A 26,382-nucleotide genomic window follows, 5' to 3' on the forward strand; every position below is an offset into this window, starting at 1 on the left:
AAGAAGGAAGTATCAAAATGTTTCTTTTTTTCCTTTTTTTTAAAGACAAAAACCCAGATAGGTGTTCAGAAAGCAGACATTTATTGTAGTATGTTACTTGTGTAATGTTTTGACTAATTGTTTTTTTTTTACCACAGACAAGAAAATCTCACAATGTTGTATCCATTATCATGTTGCAGCAATTCACTTTGAGCGTGTTGCCTCTGATAAATGGAAAGTAAAAAAATGAAATTGATATAAAGTTCTCCTGAGCATTTACAAGCCACATTTCTTTCACTACAATTTAATCTCAAGCAGTTTTTAAAATGTTCCCGGTTACAGAGGGGGGTTTCAAGGTCAAAAGGGATGGTATGGTTCAAGAGAAAGGATGGAGAGTCTGTGGTCCAGCAGGTGTCATTGGACTCCAACTCCCATCAGCTAAAGCCAACATGACCAATAGTCAAGGATGATGGGAGCTGTAGTCCAACAACATCTTCAGGGCCCCAGGTTTCCCATCCTTGTTTAAAAAAGTAACTGTGTTAGCCTCTCTCTCCAAACATAACTGGGAGGAGCTTCAATATTTTCCGAATTGGGCCTTGACCTTGTTGTGTGACCTTGGATGCAACAGTTTAGCACACCCATCAATTATCTTGCATACTTTGATTGACGACAAACAAAACTGACTCCATTTATTTATGTATTAAAGCATTTATAGCTTGCTCTGCATGAGTCCTGATAATCAGGGTAGCGTACAACCAAACTTCTGTGCAAAGGACATTAGAGACCCAGCTCATCAAGATGAATACAAATACTCACAGCAACAGTCACCCACACAAAAAGCAAGTCTAAAACCATTTAAGAATTCTGAACAAATTAATAACTTTTAAGTTGACTTGGCACCAAAACAGTAGCAATGTCAGTGCCTCTTGTAAGAAGAGGGAATTTCACATTGTGCAAACACTCAGATTATTTCCCTGGATAGAATTCCTATGGAAGAATCGCTCTTCTTCAGATCTAGTGTAATCTTTTACTTCTCTAGTATTTACCCCTAAAAAAATTAGCAATGTGTTTCCCCAATACTTATCAAAATCAAAGAACATCAGAAGCAGTGTCTTCATTAGAGACATCCATAGATCCAGGTTCTTGTGAACATTGTAAGCAAAGACCTGGTGCTTTTGCTTGATAATATGTTTCAAAATGGTGTCCTTGCAGACTCATAAAGACATTGCAAAATTAGAGACAGAAATGAAACTGCTGCAGGAAACTGCAAAGCTTTTTGAAGTGAGTGTGCCAGAATACAAGCAGCTGAAGCAGTGCCGTACTGACGCCATCTTGCTTAAATCAGTCTGGGATATGGTGGTGTTTGTCCAGGTAAGGACTTGCTTTTGCCATTTGCATTAAAGGGATGTTATTTCAGAGAGGACAGAATGAAGTGGTACAAGATTACTTTGTGATTTGGTGGGTCCTGTGTTGATTGTGTCTGTGTCCTGCTGGGTCATGGAAACAGTAACAAGTTTATGGAGATAAGGAATGAAGCAAAATAGTAAAAGGAGATTACTAAGAACCCAAAACTCAAGATGATATCGTGCATTCAAGCTCATTCGTCCAGCTAGCAATTGAGAAACTAAATCAGCCTCTTGTTAGCTCCTTCACAGGCATACCAGATCACAATCCAAATTCACCTACCCCATCAATGACCATTTATCCCTTTATAATTGTTGGTGTTTTTTGAGTCTGTTGATGAGGCAAGTCTGTTTCCAGACAGTCAATAAGCAATTTGAACACTTCACCCGTTCAGGCTTACTGTGGCTTTGGGCTGATCTGCCTCCCTCCTTCTCTCTGGTGCCCTGATGCTTTCCTTCCTGTCCCCTTGCTTTGCTCAAACAAACTAAAGTTGGTGTCCAAAACAGAAACCGAAAGTCATTTCATACTGTGGTTTCTAACTATGGCTTGCTCAAACCAGGAAGCGGAGAACACTAGAAGGAGGGAGAGATGAGCATGTGTCAGAAGTCCACTCACAATCTATGGTTTAGCCATTGCTTCTGAACCTGTTGTGAGCCTGTTTGTTGAAGTTTGTAAAAGTTCTTCCCATGTCTAAAGAACAAAGACTTTCCTTAGATATCACACTTCAAAAATAAGAACAGGGATAGAGCCAATCAGGCTTGATAACGGTTCCCCCATCAGGTGGCATATCAAATTTATTAATTAAATAAACAAATTGCTTATTCTCAAGAGAATTTAGAATTGAAATACTTTGTCACTTGTACAACTTGTATACAGTGAGATTACATGAGCACCCCCCACTCAGCTCTCTTAGTCTTAATTCCCCTTGTTTACTGACGCACACCCACCAAACCCGAAAGTCAGTTGCCCTGTTGTTATCTTTTTATTCAGCAGCCTAACAGCCCATGGATAGAAGCTGTTCTTTACCCTGTTGGTGCGACTAATCATGCTTCTCCTGAGGCAACATTCTTCCGCTATTTCATCCAGCAGATTCAAGGGACAGCCCATAATATATTGTGCTGTATTCACCACCCTCTGTAGGCACTTCCTATCAGTTGATGTCAAACCAGCGTACCACACCGTGATGCAGTTTGAAAGGACACTTTCTGTTGTGGACCGGTAGAAGGAGATCATCAAATGTTGATTGACATTGTTCTTTCGCAATACTCTGAGATGGAGTCTCTGTTGGGCTTTCTTAACCACCTGGGTTGTATTCATTTTCCAAGTAAGGTCTTCACAGAGATAAGTTCCTAGGAATTTAAAGGAAAAGACTCTCTCCACACAGTCCACCCCGATGCACAGTGGGGATGATGTTGGCACACTTACTGACCCATCCATACATCAAAACAGATTCATATTTGTGTTTGTTTCCTGTAGGCACACAAAACTGTTTTTTACTGAATCATGTGACTGCTTCATCTAGCCCAATTTTGTCTCTTCTGACATACAGCAGTTCTTAAACAGTCTCAGGTAGCGTGCTTCATCAGCCCTATTGAGTTTGCTTTAATCAAGAGATTTTAGGATTGAATATAGAACCTTCTGCTATTCCCCATCACTACAAAATATATATATATATATATATATATATAGGGAGTGTGGAAGTTTGCTACCATAGATCCCAGAAAATGATGACAAAGCTGAAAGCATTGAAATTACTTGTTGTATCCCTCATCTGACAAAATAAAAGAGAATTTCCTGATGGGGATTGTTGTGGTTTGAATGAGCTTGAAATAGGCTCCTCTGATGGGAGAAAAATATGTCCTTGAAAATTAATTCCATTCTATTTCTGCTTTGCGCCATGTGGCAAGTGCATGTATGACAATGCTAAATTATTTATGAACATGTGCCTAAAATGAATAAAACACACAGGAACAATGCTAAGAAAAACCAGATGCTAGAGATGCACATCAATATTCTATTTGATGATCTTCTGTCTCTAATGATCCTAGGATTTCCATTTTGTGTCATTTCCAAGTCTGTTTACATAAAAAAAAACCACGAATGGAAATAACGGGTGTCAGTGCTAAACCTGGAAAAAAGAAACTCAAAGAGAATGTTCCTTTCCTTTCCGTATACAACATTCCATATAAATGCATAACCTGAGATGGAAGCAAATGGTTCCTTTCTACAATAGAAGAGTCCTTCCATCAGAGGAAAGGAACCATTTAATTCGGTGCAATGTGTTTCCTTAGTCCGCTGATGGAGTCCATTTTTGCTTTAAAAGGGGGGGGGAGAGAGAAAAGAAGCATTAAAAATGTGTATTGTTTCATCATTTGTCCTTCCATCTTTGGTAATTTTTATTTTATGAGCACATAAGACTATAAGATGCTGAGTCTGACAGTTTCTTAAAGGTAAAGGGGCCCCTGACCCTTAGGTCCAGTCATGGACGACTCTGGGGTTGCAGCGCTCATCTCGCTTTACTGGCAGAGGGAACCAGCGTACAGATAATGATCTGAATGAAAACTTGGAAACCCAGACATTTCAATGAGCATGATTACATTTTTTATTTTTTGGCAATTTGCCATTCCTGTCAGTCAGTGTAAAAGTGAAAATGATGAAGCTGTTGCTTGAGCAGTCCACCACTACAAGGGCCCAGATGTTCCTGTACAGCTGTTGCTGCTACTATTTCTATAGAATCAGTTTATAGGGGGTTGCTAAGTTGACAACTGAGTCAAGGAAGGCTTGAGCCAGCGTATCAACTCTACATGCCATCTGTGTAGTCCATGATGAAAAACGAACTAAAAAACAGTTTGTATGAAAGATATAATTTGGCGTTGGCACTAATGTGTTCCTCTGTTCACAAAAATGCAGAAATGTCCACCAATTTTCACCTTCATTTGTAGTCCCTTCACCTCAATCAATCTCTACCATTGCCAATGAGTAGACTTTCCCAGGGTGCTGTGATCTGCAGAAGGAAAGGGAGATGTGAAAGCTCACTTTGGTGAAGATTAACTCTGTTCCATTTATAGAAAGAAAGTTTGGGTTGGATCTTAAGATCTCTCTTCTAGGATAACGTAAGGGAGTCATTTAGGGAGGGGGCAGGTAGTTTCAAACCACATACATGTGAGTTTTCAGAGCTCTGGTTAAATATGAAATGTAGTCATAACAAAACTTAAAATATACTGGTTATGTTTTTTGTTTGGTTTTGTTTTGCAACTGAGGCTGCACTCCAGAACCCACTCAAGTCCCATCTAAGCCCATAGATGGGATGCGGGTGGTGCTGTGGGATAAACCACAGAGCCTAGGACTTGCTGATCAGAAGGTTGGCGGCTCGCATTCCCGCAACGGGGTGAACTCCTGTTGCTCAGTCCCTGCTCCTGCCAACCTAGCAGTTTGAAATCATGTCAAAGTGCAAGTAGATAAATAGGTACCACTCCGGCGGGAAGGTAAACGGCGTTTGCGTGTGCTGCTCTGGTTCGCCAGAAGCGGCTTAGTCATGCTGGCCACATGACCCGGAAGCTGTATGCCCACTCCCTCAGCCAAAAAGCGAGATGAGCGCCGTAACCCCAGAGTCGGTCACGACTGGACCTAATGGTCAGGAGTCCCTTTATCTTTACCATAAGCCCATCTAAGCCCCATTTAAGCCATCTTGACTGGTGAGAAAACACTGCACTGTTAATCTCAGGTATATCTTAAGGCAAACCTTTGAATGTTGCCTCGCTACTGAAACCCGAAATGGCACATTGATCTTAACATTTAATGAACATCAAGGAAACGAACAGACAGAATTTCAACAATTCTTTTTGATTATACATTTTCCTTTTCTTAACCAAGTATGACTGATGACAGCAAGTCGGACAAATGAATTTGGAGTAGGGGAAGAGAGGCTTTCTAGCAAATGATTAAAACATCAACCTCCTCTCTCCAGGTCTTGATGAGAGAGCTTTCTGTTGAACGCAAGAGAATTTCTGTGGGGAAGTAATGCCTTTGGAATATGAATCTTCTGGACAATGTTTTCTCTCCCTTAAAAAGCCAGCAAGATTTTCTAGTGCACAGAATCAAGAATACATGTCTCCTTAGATTAGATTTCAGCCTCAGTAGGTTTCAGATTTTGAAAATCATTTTGTATGCATTGTACATTATACATATTTATACACAGAACCTACAGGTGAGTTTGAAAGCTCTCTTTGCATCCTAAGATGCTGCAAAAAATAAAAGTTATGGGATTCTTCTTTCCTCCTGTCTACAGATGAGCATTAAAGACTGGATGAAAACTCCATGGAAACAAATAAATGTTGAACAAATGGATGTGGACCTTAGAAGATTTTCAAAGGTGATAAATACTCCAAATTACTATATTGTATTTACATGCACTGTACTTAACTGAACTGGCAAACCAATCCTTTTCCATACAGTAGAGTATACAGTAACTTTTGGTTCTTGAACTGAAGTGGTGCCCAGTGCCTGAGAAGCACTGCGGAGAAAAGGCATGAGAACTCTCAGCTAGACTTACTTACACTGGTTTAACAGTAATTCCTTCCCCCTCAGAGAACCCCAGGGGCTGACTTCTGTCAAGGCTAGCAAGCTGTAACAGAGAATTCACAAGCACCCCTACCATGCTACGATTTCAGCATTTCTTTGGTGGAAGCCAAGAAAGTTGAAAGTGGTTTGTAGAGTTGCTTTATAGGTTTGCAGAGTAGATAATAGCTTTCTTTTCCTTTTGTCTTGAGCTATGGGGTGCTTCCAGACAGGCGTTGATTGTGGGATCAGTGCTCCCCATGCATGCAATGAGCCCACACTCATTTGCTATGTGTGCATCATGCCATTGGCATCAAAATGCTAGCCACCATTCTCCACTCTCTTTGAATCCCAATTTATCCTTTCTAGGGAAAATCTGGTAGTATTATTATTATTATTATTATTATTATTATTATTATTATTATTATCAACAACAACAACCTCAAATTAAGCCTTGATTGGAAGCCCCTTCTTTGGGATCACTGCATTAAACACTGAGAAGTATTTAAATGGTATGCACTTATAAAATTTGCCTGTTAAATGAATTGATCATATTTTATTTTGTCTGATTATCTATCTATCTTACAAAATGTTATTATCTATCTATCTGTCTGTCTGTCATCTATATCTCTATCTATCTATCTATCTATCTATCTATCTATCTATCTATCTATCATCTATCTCTATCTATCTATCTATCTATCTATCTATCATCTATCTATCTATCATCTATCTATCATCTATCTATCTATCTATCTATCTATCTATCTATCTATCTATCTATCATCTATCTGTCTATCTATCTATCTATCTATCTATCTATCTATCATCATCTATCATCTATCTATCTATGGCTTTGTAAATTAATACATATGGCCTCACACACTGATACAGCTCTTTTACATACAGCCTATGAAGATACAAGTTATGTGTGTGCAAGCTTTGCCCCTGCACAGAACTGTCTCTGCATTTTTGCTGGGTAGAGATTGCAGGACCAACGGCTATGTGCGTTCATTTTGTCTGCATGCAGGCTCTCTGTGGAAAAGCTGGACAATCTGTGAATGATGAGGGGACAGGAGCAATGGACACAATCTCAGCCATAGATGCCTGTCTGGGGGCCAAGGCTCTTTGGGCCCTCTCAGTGTTTATTTTTAGGGAGCCAGAGACCCTCATTGTTTGAGGCCAAATGCAGAACTGGATGTGAAGTGATGGCACCTCTGATCTCAGCCCCCAATGCACTGAGCACCCCCTGTTTGGTCAATTGAACAAATCTCTAGTAGGAAGCACTGCAGTTGCAAAGGAACTTCATTGTGCAATACATGCCTCCCCCCAAAGTGTTACATTTGGACGATATCTGGCCTACTGAAAGCTTAATCCAGGCATAGGCAAACTCGGTTTGCCAGATGTTTTCGGACTACAACTCCCATCATCCCTAGCTAACAGGACCAGTGGTAAAGCGATGATGGGAATTGTAGTCTCAAAACATCTGGAGGGCCGAGTTTGCCTATGCCTGGATTAAGCATTTAGTTTCTGAAAGCAACTTTGTGTTTTACATCTGTCTCCCATTGCTTGCTTGCTTTTCACGGTTTCTGTACCACACAGGACATGAAGACTTTGGATAAAGGAATACGTGCTTGGCATGTATACGTGGGATTAGAGTCAACAGTTAAGAATTTGTTAACCTCCTTGAGAGCAGTGAATGAACTTCAGAACCCTGCCGTTCGGAAAAGACACTGGCAACAACTTATGGCTGCGACAGGGGTATAGCTTTTTGGCTTCGTACACTGGAGCTGTGTGCACACAAATGCCATGTCTTTTCCTGAGCTGCAAATGACTTTTCTTTTCAATTTCGTTTCCCAGGTCTGCTTTGTCATGAACGAAGACACTACACTAGGGGACCTTTTAGCTCTCCAGCTCCACAGGGTAGAAGATGAAGTGAAACATATTGTGGATAAAGCTGTGAAAGAAATGGCAATAGAAAAAGTAGGCCACAGTTAATGTATTATAAGTAACAGCTGCTTTCGTAGGAAATAGTCAACCGTCCTAATGACACTGAAGTCAGGGGCGTGATGTGCATATAGTGTTAACAGAACCAGGGCTGCACTCGTGGAACCGATTTGTTTTCTTTTTCCATAGGCACTCATGGAAATCAATCAGACATGGGGTGTTATGGATTTCTCCTATGAAGAACATCACAGCACAGGCACGCCATTGTTGAAATCCGATGAAAACCTTATAGAAACACTAGAAGACAACCAGGTGATGGCTTGCTCTGAATGTTTTCTCCAAGGCATTATGTAGCACGCCTGCCAACTATTTAGAGTCATTAATCCAACTCTCTGAGCATTTTGGAGGCCCATGCAGAATTTTGTGTGTGTGGCCTTTTCAATTCTAGCCCTTATTTCCCAGAAGCAGTCGATGTATTGTGTCGAACGCAAAGTACATAACCCGTTATTGTTCCAAACAATAGGCATGAGCAAGAGATCAGTGTTGCAGCGAGCTGCTCCCTCCAGCATCTCAGGGAAGACTTCGAAGTTCTGTGGGTGAACCCACCACATTAGCGTGATTGTAAGTCGTTGGATGGGATCCCGTGAGAGTTCATTTAAACAGAAACAATGCCTTCTAATATTTCCATGCACTTTTTAAGAATACATACAAAACAACGCAAATAGTTTTTTTTATATTAGATATTAAATTGTTTTAACCCACATTACAACCCTCCTGATTTTCCAGAGTTTTTAATTTTTATCAAGTCAAAACAAATTTTAAAAATGCAGTGGATCTTTATGAATGCATATTATCTGCAAGAGATCATAGTGCTACACTTGGCACCACACATCCTACAGCAGGGGTCAGCAAACTTTTTCAGCAGGGGGCTGGTTCACTGTCCCTCAGACCTTGTGGTGGGCCGGACTATATTTGGGGGGGGGGGAATGAACGAATTCCTATGCCCCACAAATAACCCAGAATTGCATTTTAAATAAAAACACACATTCTACTCATGTAAAAACACCAGGCAGGCCCCACAAATAACCCAGAGATGCATTTTAAATAAAAGGGGCACATTCTACTCATGTAAAACCACACTGATTCCTGGACTGTCCGCAGGCCAGATTTAGAAGGCGATTGGGCCGGATCCGGCCCCCGGGCCTTAGTTTGCCTACCCATGTCCTACATGAATGATTGGTTCTCTGGTTCTATCGGGTCCACGACACTTTTCAACATCTTTTTGATGGCATTTCTTTTGGGAGGTACTAAACATGAAATTGATCTCAGGAGTTTAAAATCTGTTTATATATCCTGCCTTTTCAAAATCTTGAGTCAGATTGAAAAACAGTTAAAAAACGCAATGAAACGCAATCAAAAGTGCTATTCAGAGGGAGAAAGGGGGTAGGGAAAGCTTTTAAAACAAACAAACAAACAAACAAAATAGTCTAATTGGTACACTTAGACAATCTGTGATGACAACATTTATAGGTAAACAGAAACTGGCAATAATTTGTACACATTCCAGTTTGGTTGGTCTGTACCCAGAACTATTACTTATGCTTCAGGTGTTCGTCCTGTGGCAACTTAGAGGAGGGCTTTCTCTGTGATGTCCCCTGATCTCTGAAATAAACTCTCCGTTCAGATATGGCAGGCACATACTGTGGTGATTTTCCACTGGCTGTGAAAAAAACCAATTTGCTCAAGCTTTCCATTTCTTTTGAATCATTAGAATCAGTGCTTTCCCCCTTAAAAAATGTTTAGAGGTACTCTCATTGTCCTATTCATATTGAAATACTGCCCCTCAACGATTCACAAAATGTTTAGGGGTATGCGTCCCCCCGCGTCCCCCCAGAAAATAATGCACTGATTAGAATCAATGGCAGTTTATAGGTACTGCAGTTCTTAGGGCTATTAAAAAAAGCACAACCACAGTGTGTTCTCATTGAACTGATTGATGCAAATTGCATTCTGGACCCGTTCACAAGAATGACTTTTATGAGGCTGTCACTGAGGTAGCTGCAAAAAAATGATGCCATGGGTTGAGAAAACTGGCAGTAATTAAATGCTGAGTCACTACTTTACTGTGTCAAGTTATTGACAGGTTGACTTCAGTAAACTAAGCACACACTAGTTAAGTGGAGTGCTTGCAAATGCTTCAGGAAAAAGAAATTCTGATGTTCAGGCATGACTGCTGATGCTTACAAAAAAGAATCCTTAGAAAAAATATAAGGGGAGACATTTCTCCCCCCCCCCAAAAAAAAAACACCTAATGAGTGACCATAAAATTCTGGCTGAATTGGGGAAAAGGAATGATAAACCATGTGGGAGGAGAAATAGAATACAGTGGTACCTTAGCTGTCGAACTTAATCCATTCTGGGAGTCTGTTCGACTCCCGAAATGGTTTGAAAACCAAGGGGCGGCTTCTGATTGGCTGCAGGAGCTTCCTGTACTCAATCAGAAGCTGTGGAATCTGTGCTGGACGTTCGACTTCCAAAAAATGTTCACAAACTGGAACTCTCACTTCCGGGTTTGTGGCATTCGTGAACCAAGCCATTCGACAATCAAGGTACCACTGTAGAATATTGTGGAGATGGGTATGGCTGACCAGGACACTGAACGGGAATACTTCGCACTACAGTAATGGTTGCAGGTCCCACTTTTCTTCATAATCATAGTAGTTAAAATAAACATGTAATGGGAATTGGGGTTGCTTGTGTGTAAACTGCAAACTGCTCCAAGCTAGCCGTATAGCTAAAACTTTCCCTGGTTGACAGCCCTTGAAACGCGACTGTCTTAGTCACTGGCAGAATCCGTCAGTGGGCGGGACCTAAATTTCCGCCAACATAAAAGTTGCTTGACTCCAAGTCTCCTCCTAGATTCCCTGCGCGGAAGCCTTCTGCGCAGCATGGGCGTGCCAAGCGGAGGTCCTGTGCTCTCTCCGCTGATCTCACTGGAAGAGTCTCTGAGCCTCCCCTCCGCCTTACTCTCAGCTTCCCCTTTCTCCCTGGTGTCCCCTGGATTTCTTTCCCCCGTGGAAGCCCTCTCTCTCTCCTTGCTAGTTCCCTCCCCTGCATCACTGGAGCGACTTTCCTCTCCTCTTCCCTCTGATGGCAGTTCCCTGACAAAACATGTAAGTACTGAAGAGCTCAGAGGAGTCCGTCTTTCCTATTATGCCCTCCTGGCACTCAGTTCAGCACCAGAACAGGCTGGAGGGTCTGGGGTGGAGGGTTTGGTGTATAAAAATTCTCTCTCTCTGTCTCCAGGCTCCTGGTCTGTTTATGTGCTGATCTGGACTGTCTGTGTTAGCAGAATGTGCTGGGGATTCTTCTCACTCAACTGCTCATCAGTCTCCCAGTCTGAGCTGATTGAAGTGGTATCGTTGCAGAGGAGTCCCAGGGCGATTGCCTTGGGGGAATCTCAGTGTTTATGCTGAGACCACTTGGATATGGGGTGTTTGGCTGCCATGACTAGCATAGGACTACCCCAATATATCACCAGCCCAAGACAAGTAGCAGGTCTAAAGTGGGGTTTTTGCAACTCCTCCTTTGTCATAGTCAGATGACTTCCTGCTGAGTTTTTGACTTGTGTCAGTTTGTTCCTTCTGCAGGGCGAGGGATCTGTTAAGACAGGCTGTAGTGGGTTTGAGTTACTCGTGCGTAAACTGTCCCCATTAGGGAGCTTAATTGCCTGGGTTAAACCATCCAGACTGCACAGCCCATCTCAGCGTGGCTGCCTCAGTCGCTAGCAGAATCTGTCTGTGGGCGTTTCTGAAACCTTTTCCAGCATAAAAGCTGTTTGACTCCCAGTCGTCTCCGCCTCTCACTGCGCGGGAGTCTTTTGCGCTGGGAGGGCGTGGGTAGTGGAGGACCAGTGCTCTCCTCACTGATGTCCAGGGAAGAATCCCGGAGCTCTCCCCCCGCTCCCCCATTTGCCCTCCTGGATCCTTGGTGTTACGCCGATTTCCTTCCCCCTCTACCAAGCTGCGTCTCCCCCTGGTGCTGGTACCTTCTCCTGCAGAATCGGGGAGCCTCTCCTTCTCCTTTTGCTCTGATGTCAGTTCCCTGACACAGGCCATCCCTACAGAGGCTGGTGGATTCTAAAGAGCTTTGTGAGATTCCTGTGCTGGCATGGTTGTGAAATGTAGGGTGATCTGGGCAATTGTTAATTGTTCCTTGGCGTTTTCCCCTGCTAGGCAGAGCCAATACAATTCTTTGGTGCAGGGCAAGTTGAGGACAACGAAAGGAGTTGAGAGGCAACTAGAATACAAGTGGAGGAAAACTCATTTTCAAGCCTTGTTCCACAGCAGTTATGGTGCTGAAGAATCAATTCTTTTCCACTAGCCACCATTGCATCCTCTCAGTATTTCCCAGTGGACCTTTCCTAAGTGGTTTGAGGCCTCTTAAGCTCTGGCCCTTTGGATGGTGTAGCAGAGCCCTCAGTGGCATGTTATGACACATGTAAGAGTCATTTTGAGGGTACAATTGTTTGCATCCACCACAACTTAGATTCCACAGTTGTTGCAGTTCATCTGTGGAGATGGCCATTATGCTGTCTGGTCCCATATTGTTGGATGAATTTCAGTAATTTGGACTCTGGCAGATGGACTTGGGGTTCGGTCATGATCGTGTGACAATGTTTTTGCTTGTCATTCTAGCAGGAAGAGGATGACTTGCAGACTTAGGGAACTGGGCCTAGTTACCCATGGAGGACACTGATTTTCTAAATCCATTTCAGTTGGAGTTCAGGCCTGGTTTTGTCACTAAAACCATCTTGGTTGTCCTCTGGGAAGAGTGGCAAGAGGAATGTAACCCAAATGATGCTCATTGTTTAAATTAGGGATGGGAGGAAATAATGTTTCAATGCAAAATTTCCTGAATCGGTAAGTGAACTGAATCACAGCTAACATTCCAAAGGTTCACCTTTCTGAATTTTGTCCTGTAGTTCTCCCACCAGAAAGTGAATATTATCTACAAAACTACAGTTTATTAGCAAAAAATATTTGTGGGCGTGTGTATTATTAGACAAAATTGCGCACAAAATACATACATTGGGAGAAATGCGCATTAAAATCTATATGAATTTTCATGTGGACTTCTTAAATGTGGAAATGGGGCAAATAGTAAACTTTGAAAAATGAGAAGCAGAGAGAAAACAAAACTGACAGACTCATTCACTCCTAGTCTTAACCTTGGATGTACATTGGTCATTTATAACATTAGAAATGTGTTATTAAAATGTGACACCAGAGGGCGCTGTAGAGCAGCGAGCCCTCAACAGAGGAAAATTGCATTGAGAGTAATATAATGTTACATTTAATAACATTTTTACAGATCAATGTAGATCCTGCCCTTGTTTATATTTGATATATATTATAGAACCTAGTTAAATCATTTTAAGAGGCAACTAATAAATATAAATTGCAAATTAATAAATACCGTACATGGCTGTATTCAAATATTGTTGCAGGTGCTGCTTCAGAACATCCTGATGAGTAAATATGTGGAATATTTCCTGGTGGAGGTCAGTAGCTGGCAAAAGATCTTAATGGTAGCAGACATGGTAATTTCACTGTGGCTGGAAGTGCAGCAAACCTGGGCTCATCTCCAGAGTATTTTCACCAATTCTGAGGATATACGGAAGCAGCTTTCAGAAGATGCTAAAAGATTTGAGGGGATTGATAAGGATTTCAAGGTATGAACAAGCATCTCAATCTTTCCTTCTCCATAAACTCTGTGAGAGAGAAAAGAATGAAGACTTATCTCAAATTCAAACCTTAAAGTCCTCGCAGTTGGTTTGTTCTGCAGTTTGTAATTCATCTCTTCTGGCATGCACATATACTTTAGTCCAATTAAGCTCTAATTAACAGGGGAACCTCTGCTTCTTAATGGTGGTGTAGGAGGGTATTCGCCAGGCAAAGTGCTTTTGCACTCAGCGCCTCCCTGGCCCCCACATTCCATGCCAGAGCGAGAACCAGGTAATGAGACAGACTGCGAGTGAAGCCTGTTCCGCCCCCCCCGGGGGGGGGGGAATTTACAATAATTATTTACCCTCTATCATCCTTGTTTTTCCATCGCCTACACTCTCCCGCTGCCATGGGGGCTGCTGCCATTAAGGCAGACCGGAACCAGAAGCCTGCAATTTTTATCTCCCTTAAACTCTATAGCTGCTAAATTTTTAAAGGCTATTGAATTCTCACTCATCTGGTCACATTTGGTCATCAAGAGTCACTTTCAAGTAGTTGTGCAGAAATACTTTTGTATAATGGACAGAACTAGCTTTTGTTTCAAGTTTTTAATGTGACACGTTTCTTACATAAATACAAATTCCAAGGGGTAGTCATGTTGATCTGGTGACAGCTTAAAGACCGTCTTCAAAGCTGTGTTACTATTATAATAATAAACCACTGTATAATGAAGTTGAATGCTGAATATGCATCTCTTTACCCTGGCCTCTCTGGGACTCGGGTGGCGCTGTGGGTTAAACCACAGAGCCTAGGACTTGCCGATCAGAAGATCAGCGGTTCGAATCCCCGCGACGGGGTGAGCTCCCGTTGCTCGGTCCCCTGCTCCTGCCAACCTAGCAGTTCAAAAGCATGTCAAAGTTGAAGTAGATAAATAGGCACAAAGTTGAAGTAGATAAATAGGTAAACGGCATTTCCGTGCGTTGCTCTGGTTCGCCAGAAGCAGCTTAGTCATACTGGTTACATGACCTGGAAGCTGTACACCGGCTCCCTCGGCCATTAAAGCGAGATGAGCGCCGCAACCCCAGAGTCGGTCACGACTGGACCTAATGGTCAGGGGTCCCTTTACCTTTACCTTTACCCTGGCCTCTCACACTTGAGATGTGTGTGTTTTGTACCCACTCATGTCCCATGATGGTAATTTGTTTTAATTACTTTAAAATTCTGAATTATTATTATTTTTTTGTATCCCACCTTGGAACCAATTACTACTACTATTACTAAATCAAATCAAATACAGTGGTGCCTCGCAAGACGAAATTAATTCGTTCCGCAAGTCTCTTCGTCTTGCGGTTTTTTCGTCTTGCGATGCACGGTTTCCCATAGGAATGCATTGAAAATCAATTAATGCGTTCCTAGGGAAACCGCCTTCAGACCAGGTCCGGGGACAGTCTGTCCCCGGACCTCTTCTGAAGGCTGGGGGGGGACAAGGGCTTTTCTTCCCACCCCCAGCATTTTAAAAAACCCTGGGACAGCGGAGGACTTCTCCGCTGTGCGGGGCTATCTTAAAATGCTGGCGGGCGGCATTTTAAAATCGCCCCGGACAGCGGAGGACTTCTCCGCTGTCCAGGGCGATTTAAAAGCCCCTGGGAAGGCAGGCAGGGGGGACAAAGACTTTCGCCCCCTGCCCGCCTTCAGAAGGTGTTCCCGCCCCCCGCCCCACTTTGGAACAGCTTTCCGAAGTGGGGCGGATGGGACAGGTGTCCCCGCCCCCCGCCCCACTTCGGAAAGCTGTTCCGAAGTGGGGCGTGGGGGCGGGGACACCTGCCGCCGCCGCCCCACTTCGGAAAGCTGTTCCGAAGTGGGGCGGCGGCGGCAGGTGTCCCCGCCCCCACGCCCCACTTCGGAAAGCTGTTCCGAAGTGGGGCGGCGGCGGCAGGTGTCCCCGCCCCCACGCCCCACTTCTGAAAGCTGTTCCGAAGTGGGGCGGCGGCGGCAGGTGTCCCCGCCCCCCCGCCCCACTTCGGAAAGCTGTTCCAAAGTGGGGCGGCGGCGGCAGGTGTCCCCGCCCCCCCGCCCCACTTCGGAAAGCTGTTCCGAAGTGGGGCGGCGGCGGCAGGTGTCCCCGCCCCCACGCCCCACTTCTGAAAGCTGTTCCGAAGTGGGGCGGCGGCGGCAGGTGTCCCCGCCCCCACGCCCCACTTCTGAAAGCTGTTCCGAAGTGGGGCGGCGGCGGCAGGTGTCCCCGCCCCCCCGCCCCACTTCGGAACAGCGTTCCGAAGTGGGGCGGCTGGGGCAGGTGTTCCCCCGAGCGCTTCTAAAGGCGGGCAGCGGTGAGGGAATCCCTTGGCCCCCCGCCGGACTTAAAAAGAGCTTCGGGAAGTCCCGCGGGGGGCCAAGGGATTCCCTCCCAGCCGCCCGCATTTAAAAGCACTCCGGGGAAAGCAGCGAAGTGCGCTGCTTTGCCCAGAGTGCTTTTAAACGCAGGCGGCTGGGAAGGAATCCCTTGGCCCCCCGCCGGACTTAAAAAGAGCTTCGGGAAGTCCCGCGGGGGGCCAAGGGATTCCCTCCCAGCCGCCCACATTTAAAAGCACTCCGGGGAAAGCAGCGAAGTGCCGAGCGCTTCTAAATGCGCTGCGCTTCCCCGCTGTCCCAGAGATTTCCCTATGGGCTTTCGTCTTGCGAAGCAAGCCCATAGGGAAATTCGTTTTGCGAAGCGCCTCCAAAACGGAAAACCCTTTCGTCTAGCGGGTTTTCCGTCTTGCGAGGCGTTCGTCTTGCGGGGCACCACTGTACCTTTATTGGCATCACTTACTACTACTATTATTCAACCTCTTTGCCCAGATCCTTTCTCACAATTAACCACATAAAGCGGGTAATTCTAACAGACATATTTTTTCAGACTAAATATGACTTAGCCAGATTGTCTTAAATTAAATTCACATTCATGGCTGAGCAGAGATTCTTACCCTCTCCCCTATGCAAATGCAACACTCCGCTTGAAATGCCCTGTTGACTCTCAAAAAGAAGCTCCATCCCACTTTGAAATATTATTTTCATTTCCTTCTGCTTTTTCTCCCTCTTGGTTGTTCAGGAACTTATGGCTGAGGTGGTGAAGGCAAAAAAAGTCATAGAAGTAACAAACCAGATGGGATTACTTGGAAAACTGGAAGTTCTTCAACAAAGGTTTGACTTAAATGGATCTAAGGCTTACTTATGGAAGTATACATCTGAACAGGGTTCTAAAAGCCCTTTTTCTGGGAAGGAGGGGAGAATATTTGTTGCTATAATTGAAAATCAAAACCCTTGCTGATCTACTGCAAACCACTCAGTGATCTGCCAGCAATTTATCTTCTGCAAGATAGATTATGGGTACAGTCATACCTCGGGTTGAAGTAGCTTCAAGTTAAGTATTTTGGGTTGCGCTCTGCTGCAACCCGGAAGTAATGGAGCGTGTTACTTTCGGGTTTCGCCGCTCGTGCATGAACAGATGCTCAAAATGACGTCACGCACATGCACAGAAGCAGCAAAACGCGACCCGCAGATGTGCAGTCGCATCTTATGTTTACTTCAGGATGCGAATGGGGCTCTGGAACAGATCCCGTTCGCATCCAGAGGTACCACTGTATTTGACTCCAGTGACTACCTCACTGGCAATTCTAATTTATGTTAGAAATCATTTTCTTTCTTTCTTTTACATTTGTGGACTTTGTTTTTCAGGCTCACACTTTGTGAGAAATCCTTAGCAGATTACTTAGATGCCAAGAGACTCACCTTTCCAAGATTCTATTTTGTCTCTGCAGTGGATTTGTTAGAAATCATCTCTAAAGGAACGCATCCCAAGCAGGTATTTTTCTTTTTCTCCCACTGACATTGTTTGCTTTGCTAATTCTTGATGGCAGCAAACTGAAGCCATAACATTATTAACTTTGTAACCCTGGTCAACAGATTACAAGGCACTTGGTGAAGCTCTTTGACAATGTGGCCGACCTTAAATTTGAGGAGGACACAAACATTGAAATACAAATGGCCATAGGGATGTACAGCAGAGAAGGAGAGTTTGTGGTCTTCTCGGAGCCCTGTTTCTGCAAGGGGCAGGTAAATCCAGAGGCAGAGAGCAAGCCAGGAGAAGGGTATCATATCTGGATCTGGAGCTGAGAACAATTAGCTTAGCAAAGTCCACAGCAAGTCAGTGCAAATCAAGTATTTTATTTTGTTTTGTTTTGTTTTATTTATGTATTTTATTTTATTTTTAAAATAAAATAAAAGGAAGGTCAGAAGCAGTTGGGAAGCATAGCCAATATGTTTTTAATACATGGTTGGAAGAAAAATTAGTAAGGAAAGATAATAAGAATATATAGATGATTTGAGAAGGTTGTAGAATGCAAAGATTATTGTAAATTGTATAATGTGGAGGAAATTGAGTGGGGGCAGAGGGAAGTGGGAGGAAGGAGAAAAGAATAATATGATAGATTGAGGAAATAGAAATGTAAATGTATGGGGGGATGGGGAGGAAATGATGTTGGCTTTGGTACATCGGTATTGTAAAGTAATATGTGAAAACCAATATATATATATATATATGTTTTTAATACAGTGGTACCTCGGGTTACATATGCTTCAGGTTACAGATGCTTCAGGTTGCAGACTCCGCTAACGCAGAAATAGTACCTTGGGTTAAGAACTTTGCTTCAGGATGAGAACAGAAATCGCACGGCGGCAGTGGGAGGCCCCATTAGCTAAAGTGGTGCTTCAGGTTAAGAACAGTTTCAGGTTAAGAACGGACCTCCGGAATGAATTAAGTACTTAACCCGAGGTACCGCTGTACTGTGTTGATCAGTCTGCCAGCAGCCTCTTCCTGCATCTCTTTTAGGGGCTTTTGGAAGTCTAGGTCCAAGGAAAGCAGGGGAACTTGCAATCTCACTCAGCCTTTGGCATTCCAAAAAACAGGACCTTGTGTGAAAGGTCATTGATAGGCACCACCTAAAAGCACAGAGTCCTAGAACCTCAGAATTGGAGAGGAGCTCCCCCTATTGTCAAGCACAGGGGGAGTGAATGGGGGGGCATGCAGGAATTACTGAGGCTAAGGACATATCTGAATGAATGATTTCCCTTCTATTCCTTTGGCTGTGTACGTTGTATGAAAAAGGCACAAAACATAGCTGGCAACCGTCCCTTATTTGGCGGGAAACTCCCTTATCCCAGCGTCGTTTCCCACTTCTGTCCCTGATTGATGATGTCCCATAAATTTCCCGGGTTTCAAAGGAAGCAGCTCCTCTCCCTCCCTCCCTCCCTCCCTGCCGGCCAGGGAGGAGGGAGGCTCCAACTGTGTTGCTTGGCTGCGTTGCTCACCCAATAAGGAGTCTAAGAACGACTGGGGGGTGGAGCTTGCATGCCTTGTGCCAATCAAATCGGCCGCATTGCCTGGGGACTCGCCTTTGCTCAGCGCTTCCCAGCAGAGAGGTGACAGTGGTTTTCCCTGCTGCATCCCCTTTGCCGGGTTGCTGCGCTGTGGGAACCACCGCTTGAGGCTTCGTTTGGCTGCTGGTTGACTAAAATCCCTTATTTTGGCTGCTGATCCCTTATTTTCGAGGCTGCTGGACCCTTATTTTCAAATCTGTAAGTTGACAGCTATGGCACGAAAGCACGTTAAAAAGAAGTGGGCTTTTCTACTGCTTGACTCCATAATATCAGTGTACCTGTCTACATGCTTCAGGCAGAATGCTGGTTAAGCTCCTTAGAGGAGGCCATGCACAGGACAGTCAAGCAGAAGATAATGGAAGCTGTGGCAGCCTACGAGGATAAGTCCCGAGACCAGTGGCTGTTTGACTTCCCGGCCCAAGTGGCGTTAACCAGCAGTCAGATCTGGTGGGCAGCTGATGTCAGAATGGCTTTTGACCGGCTCGAGGAAGGCTTTGAAACGGCCTTGAAAGATTACAATCGCAAACAGGCAAGTGCAATAGCCCTCGAAAGGGGAGCATGTGTAACGTGCCACAAAACCCACAGCTTGCAACACAAATGTCCCAGCATCAGCCCCAGAAATAGCCTTTGCTGCTGACAGTTTATTGTTGTTGTTGTTTAGTTGTTTAGTCATGTCCGACTCTTCGTGACCCCATGGACCAGAGCACGCCAGGCACTCCTGTCTTCCACTGCCTCCCGCAGTTTGGTCAAACTCATGCTGGTAGCTTCAAGAACACTGTCCAACCATCTCGTCCTCTGTCATCCCCTTCTCCTTGTGCCCTCCATCTTTCCCAACATCAGGGTCTTTTCCACGGAGTCTTCCCTTCTCATGAGGTGGCCAAAGTATTGGAGCTTCAGCTTTAGGATCTGTCCTTCCAGTGAGCACTCAGGGCTGATTTCCTTCGGAATGGATAGGTTTAATCTTCTTGCAGTCCATGGGACTCTCAAGAGTTTCCTCCAGCACCTATTATTATTATTAAAAATATTTATGGCACACACACACAAAAATGAATATGGCAGTGCACGCATTAAAACAATACTACAAGGGCATCAATACAAACATTAGAAAAAACTGGTTGGTAAAAATTTCATGTCCCAAAGGCTTTTCTGAACTCAGTACAGTTTGTAAAAAAACTCTAGAAGAAAGCATGTCAGTATTCTGTTGGCAGCAAGCTCCACAGGGGATGGCCTGCCACACTAGTCATGAGGGACCGCTGAATTTGCGAAATATTCAGCAGTATTCAAGTTCCTTTCAACAAATACATGAATAAAAGTGGGCTCCATCAAAAGATCTCAGTGGCTGGAGGTGGAGCAGATCCCAGGTGTCCTTTCCAAGCGGGAGTTCACATCCACTTATGGCTTCTCCTCCTCACTATCTGATAAACCACACAAACACAGAAGGGGAAGAAGAAGGCATAAAACACAGCCTCCCTGCTCTGTGGGGCTGCATAGAGCAGGGGTCAGCAAATTTTTCAGCAGGGGGCCGGTCCACTGTCCCTCAGACCATGTGGGGGGCTGGACTATATTTTTTTTGGGGGGGGGAAATGAATGAATTCCTATGCACACTATGCACACCAGGAGGGCCCCACAAATAACGCAAAGATGCATTTTAAAAGGACACGTTCCATGCAAGAGCACCAGGCAGGCCAGACAGTATTGTGGATGATAAAAATTTGAAATTTGAAAAAAATCTTACCTGCACTGATGATAGTCATTGTTTGGATGGGGGGGTCCCTTCCTGGGTTTGGTGCTTCGTTGTGACCTCCTGGGCCTCCTGCTGCCATCACACTTTGGGGGTGTGATGGGGGCCCTCCCGCCGGCAGCGGAGGCTGACTCACTGCCGTGCCGGTGGCAGGGCAAGCTCCAGACTGCAGGAAGGTCTCCAGAGGCCAGATCCCCACTGCGCAGCCAGCGGGGAGCGCTCCTGCCTGTTCTCCCCACCCTCTCTCTTTTCTGTCCCCCAATAAATCTCTTACCTCCTCCCCCCGCCCTGGATGGTGCCTCTTTTCCCGCCAGCGGCATCTCCGCCTCCTCCTTTTCTTCCTCCTGCACCTCCTGAAGGAGGACTTTGCGTGAGAACGAGCAGTGGATTCTCTCTTTCTTGTCTTTTCCCCCAGGGAGCTCAGACAGCGGCCGAGCCAGGTTAGCAACCCTTGCGGGCTTCGTTTAGCCTGCGGACCATAGTTTGCCGACCCCTGGCATAGAGCATACACAGCCCTTCTTACAACAAGGGTTCTAGAGTCACCCAGGGAGCGAGAGGGAGCCTTTTGCCCAGTCGCCAAGGATATGCAACAACGGCAGATACACCCTGATAGCGACCATTGTCTAGTGCTCTGCAATGGGCATGGGACTAGAAAGCAGGAGAGGGGAGTTTAAGCCTTACCAGAGGGATAGGAGAGATGGTCCCACTCACCTTTCCCATGCCTGCAAAGGAGAGGGACTTCCTGGACTCGAAGCCACAGTGCAGACAATACAGAACAGTTCCCTAACCACCACAGCCACTCGTAGTAGCAGACAGTCATCAGACACATTCGTTCACCTTTAAATGCAAACTGAATCTAATTTCTCCCTTTTTCCTACACAGGAGTGGCATTCCATTGACATGATAGGCTTCTGCCCAATTCTACAGCACCTCAACCTTCAGATCTTAAGCATATGATTGTACTCCTAATGCAACAGAATAAAGGAACACAATCTTCTCCCCCTCTCTTAATTTTGATAAAGGAGTTTAAATAACAAAGCACCGTTTGGCTAATACGGATTGTTTTTCTAAAATGCCGTATGATACGTGCTACATTTCAACCTCTTAATAATTCCATCACACTGAACACGAAAGCAAACGCAGTACAAATGAGTCTGCCCACCAGTATTTAATTCATATTGGAATAAAAGTAATGGCTACTATCTGAAAAGTGTATCTTTGTTATTAAGGAAGCAAATTACAATTACCAGAAAACAATACCACTATTAGTTTGCAAAAGTTATTTGCGTTGATTAAAAGCACCAATAAGTATGCCTTGCTACCAGAACTGCTCCATTTAGCACTTGACATATAATAGGTTTTTTTTTCCCTTCACAGTGTAATATCTCCATTGAAATATAATTATTTTGCAGATTGCTCAACTGAACGCCCTTATAAACATGCTGTTAGGGGAACTCACCCCTGGAGATCGTCAGAAGATCATGACAATATGCACAATTGATGTACATGCTAGAGATGTTGTAGCCAAGCTTATAGCACAGAAGGTAATTTGTTGCAGAGCAATTACCCTAATGCATTTTTAAAAGCATAAGATAAAGAATAATTTCATTTGTTGAAAAGATTTCGGGTTGCTTATGTATAATGATGACAGAATATTTTGATCCAGTCAATTTCTGTCCTTTTTCTTTCGATTCAGGACTGAAGATAATTGCATTTACCAGTTGAAAAAATGCTATTTAAATATATATAGATATGTGTGTGTTTGTCCAAATGTTTAAAGTGTCTTATTAAAAATGTATGCTATAAAGTGACAGCAGGTTCTCAGTGATCTGTCCCAGACCTGTTAAATGTTACCATGAAAATGTGCATTTATTCCAGCTGGCTTTGCGATTTAAATTGTATAAAATACTATGATTGGATGTTAATTTGGCAGAGTACTTTCTCTTCTCTTCTTTTAGTGCATTGTTGGCTGCCCACCCCCCACCCGGCAAGACGTCAATGATAACTTAAAAGCTCCTTCTAGGCCTCATTCAAAATGGGTGTATGCTCTGTGTACCAACAGCTTAGTGGTAAAGCTCATGTCTTGCATGCAGAAGGCAATTACAGCTTTGGGGTTTCTTTTTTAGGGAGGTGGGTGAGCAAGATACTCTCAGTAGGCTGCTCTTAGGACTGGCTCTCTTACTAGGCAGAGTGATGCAGCTTCTTCAGGCAGCAGATGCTGAGAGAAGTAGAGACCGGACGGAGGGGCATGTACCATGCAGCTTCTTATAGGGACTGGGTGGCACTGTGGTCTAAACCACTGAGCCTCTTGGGCTTGCTGATCGGAAGGTTGGCAGTTTGACGGAGTGAGCTCCCGTTGCTCTGTCCCAGCTTCTGCCAACCTAGCAGTTCGAAAGCACGCCAGTGCAAGTACAGTGGTACCTCGGGTTACATACGCTTCAGGTTACAGACTCTGCTAACCCTGAAATAATACCTTGGGTTAAGAACTTTGCTTCAGGATGAGAACAGAAATCGCACAGCAGCGGCGCAGCAGCAGCAGGAGGCCCCATTAGCTAAAGTGGTGCTTCAGGTTAAGAACAGTTTCAGGTTAAGAACGGACCTCCAGAACGAATTAAGTACTTAACCCGAGGTACCACTGTAGATAAATAGGTAGCGTTGCGGTGGGAAGGTAAACAGTGTTTCCATGCACTCTGGCACTCGCCACGGTGTTCTGTTGTGCCAGAAGCGGTTTAGTCATGGTGGCCACATGACCCAGAAAGCTGTATGTGGACAAATGCCGGCTCCCTCAGCCTGAAGCAAGATGAGCGCCGCACCCCATAGCTGCCTTTGACTGGTTTCACCGTCCAGGGGTCCTTTACCTTTATTACCTTCCATGCAGCCTTCTGTGGGCCTCCTAAGCTAGCCTGCCATCCTCTAGTGTGATGGAGGTCTCTGCCCTATTGCCAGTGTAAGATTCTACTGTCAGTCTAGTCTGCTATTGTACATGGAATGGAGGCGGAATCATAGTGCCCTTCTCCCCAGGGAACAAATGTCTTGCCAGTGCCCTTCCCCATCTCCCTTGGTTCCCTTCTGTAACTACTTTCCACTCTCCCTCTGACCCAATCTGCAACACTGCCCAGAGGGAGAAAGCAAGGGAAGTAGCAGCTTCCCTTCCTCTTCCATGCTCTTTTCACTGCTTAGGTAGGTGAAGAGGCAACAATAGCAGAGGGGAAGCCGGACTCAGGCTCTGGAGGTCAGCAAAGGAACCCCTTCTGTGGTGTGTGACTTGGCAGTGCCAAATCTTCATGATAGACCTGTCAGAACCAAACCCCACCCCTTCCAGCTGAATCCCTTGAATCTCCAGTTTCAAAGATATTTTCTGCTAGTCAAAGTAGTTAGTACTAGATTTGACAGTCCAGTCATTTGGCTCAGCATAAAGCCGATTCATAGGGCCAGGTTTGGTTCCTGATTTTCAATACTGTGAAGCTAAGTGGTACCTTGGTTGTCGGACTTAATCCGTTCTAGGACTCCGTTCGACTCCCAGAACCATTCGAAAACCAAGGCACAGCTTCCAATTGGCCGCCGGAGCTTCCTGCACCCAATTGGAAGCCGTGGAAGCTGCGTCGGATGTCCGGCTTCCGAAAAATATTCGCAAACTGGAGCACTCACTTCTGGGTTTGCAGCATTTGGGAGCTGATTTGTTCGGGAGCCAAGCCGTTCAAGAACCAAGGTACCACTGTATCTTTGAAAGACATGGGAGAATCAAGGAACGTGGTGGCTAATTACACATGACCAAAAAAGAGGAAATGAGTCACTGTAAAAGAGACCAAAAGACCAGATAGGTTTGCATAAAAGCTGCGTATGATAATTTATACATGCAAATTTAGAAAAAAAACAACAACCAATAATTTAAATATAAATGCAGTAGATCTCACCATAATGGGGAAGCCTGAGACCAGGTGAGCTATGTTGCTGCTCAGTCTGTTGGTGGGCAACTTCAAATCTGCTGCTCTCCCATCATTTTGTTTATCTTTAAACCAGATAGCCTTCAAATAGAAGGTACCTTCAAATAACATCCTCTATCAAGTAGGACACATGGCCATCCTACTCAAGAACCTGCATTGTCAGTTGCCCAACACGATTTCTCAATTTAATACATTGGCATAGAGATGGAGGGGTTGAATGTTTGGAAGGCTTCCCAACCTATGGTGCGACTTCATAAGCGGCGTATCGATTCATCAGCTGGTCTATGTCAAAACTGCAAAGGGAGAATCAGATAGCAGAAAGGGCCATAGTCCAGTGGTGGAGGCGAGCATCTGCTTTGGTCCCAAATTCAATCCATGGCATCTCCCAAGAGGACCGAGGAAGACCCTGGAGTGCCATTGCCAGTCAGGACTGAGCTAGATGGACCAATGTTTCTGACTTGGGATATGGCAGCACCCTATGGTCCTAACCCAGTTCTCCATGGAGGGTGTATTTGCGTGGAATGTTAAACCTTCCATAGAGTTTGTTAGTACAAACTGGGTCCCCACACTCTTCTCCATTTTTCACAGGGCTTGAACAGGGCTCTAGTGCAGCGGTTCTCAACCTGTGGGTGCCCAGATGTTGTTGGACTACAACTCCCATCATCCCTGACCACTGGTCATGCTGGCTAGGAATGATGGGAGTTGTAGTCCAACAACATCTGGGGACCCACAGGTTGAGAAACACTGCTCTTGTGGTTTAGGCTACTGCAATGCGAGGTGCTAAGCATTTGAGCTCTTGTTGAGGGCAATATATATTCTGTGTAGCTTGTCTTTAAGGAAGGAATATAAGAAATGGAGAAAAGTAGCTGAGCTTTGTCAATGGCTTGCCCTTTACAGAACCAACTGATGGTTTCAAGAGGTAAATTGAATAGCTGTGCCCAATAAATGTATGCAAAGCGTGTTTTGTTTTCTTCTGCTTGGTGGCTGGGTCCTACTTAAGCTTCAAGTGTGAGGCCAAGGAGCTTAGAGGCCCCTTTATCTCTACATTAAACTATAGGCCACTGGGCTCCACGCAGGGAACTCTGTGGGGGCAGTAGGATCCCTTTGCCCCTTGTTCTTATATAGCAGCCCTGCACTTGATAAGCTGCTTTTGAAATTCAGGGGAGTTTCAAAAGCGGATTATGTTCAGCCAGCGCGAGAAGCAACTGTGGCCAGAAAGGCTGCAGTCCAGACTGCCCTTTTCTCTCCTTACTCTTTGGGCTGTTTCCGGAAACATCTGTTAACCTGTTGCTCTCTTCCTCTTTTCAGGTTTCCAACGGACAGGCGTTTACTTGGCTATCGCAGTTGCGCCACAGGTGGGAGGAAGAGCAGAGCAAGTGCTTCGTCAACATTTGTGACGCTCAGTTTCAGTACTTTTATGAATACCTTGGAAACAGCCCCAGGCTTGTAATTACGCCACTGACCGACAGGTGAGGACAGTACTGAAACTGGTTGAAGGGAGGCGGTTGTAAGAGAGGCAGGTGGTAGGTGGGACGAGGAGCAGAGCAAGTGCTTTGCCAACATTTGTGACGCTCAGTTTCAGTACTTTTACGAATACCTTGGAGTCAGTGTGGTGTAGTGGTTAAGAGCGGTAGTCTCGTAATCTGGGGAACCGGGTTCGCGTCTC

General features: G+C 44.8%; 1 protein-coding gene across 1 annotated transcript in view; it reads left to right on the forward strand.

Annotated features, from left to right (window-relative positions):
• Nucleotides 1-26,382, forward strand: part of LOC308581643 (dynein axonemal heavy chain 11-like) — a 236,406-nt gene that overhangs the window by 19,389 nt on the left and 190,635 nt on the right. Inside the window, exons 12-23 of the mRNA XM_081184350.1 lie at nt 1,192-1,350; nt 5,672-5,755; nt 7,543-7,701; nt 7,801-7,923; nt 8,077-8,199; nt 13,397-13,621; nt 16,705-16,796; nt 17,331-17,457; nt 17,559-17,708; nt 19,327-19,560; nt 22,185-22,316; nt 26,025-26,185. Coding sequence (XP_081040476.1) covers nt 1,192-1,350; nt 5,672-5,755; nt 7,543-7,701; nt 7,801-7,923; nt 8,077-8,199; nt 13,397-13,621; nt 16,705-16,796; nt 17,331-17,457; nt 17,559-17,708; nt 19,327-19,560; nt 22,185-22,316; nt 26,025-26,185 — 1,769 coding nt within the window. The remainder of the gene's footprint in view (nt 1-1,191; nt 1,351-5,671; nt 5,756-7,542; nt 7,702-7,800; nt 7,924-8,076; nt 8,200-13,396; nt 13,622-16,704; nt 16,797-17,330; nt 17,458-17,558; nt 17,709-19,326; nt 19,561-22,184; nt 22,317-26,024; nt 26,186-26,382) is intronic.

This window comes from Podarcis bocagei (assembly GCF_964188305.1).
Source record: "Podarcis bocagei genome assembly, chromosome: 1".
Classification (NCBI taxonomy): Eukaryota; Metazoa; Chordata; class Lepidosauria; order Squamata; family Lacertidae; genus Podarcis; species Podarcis bocagei.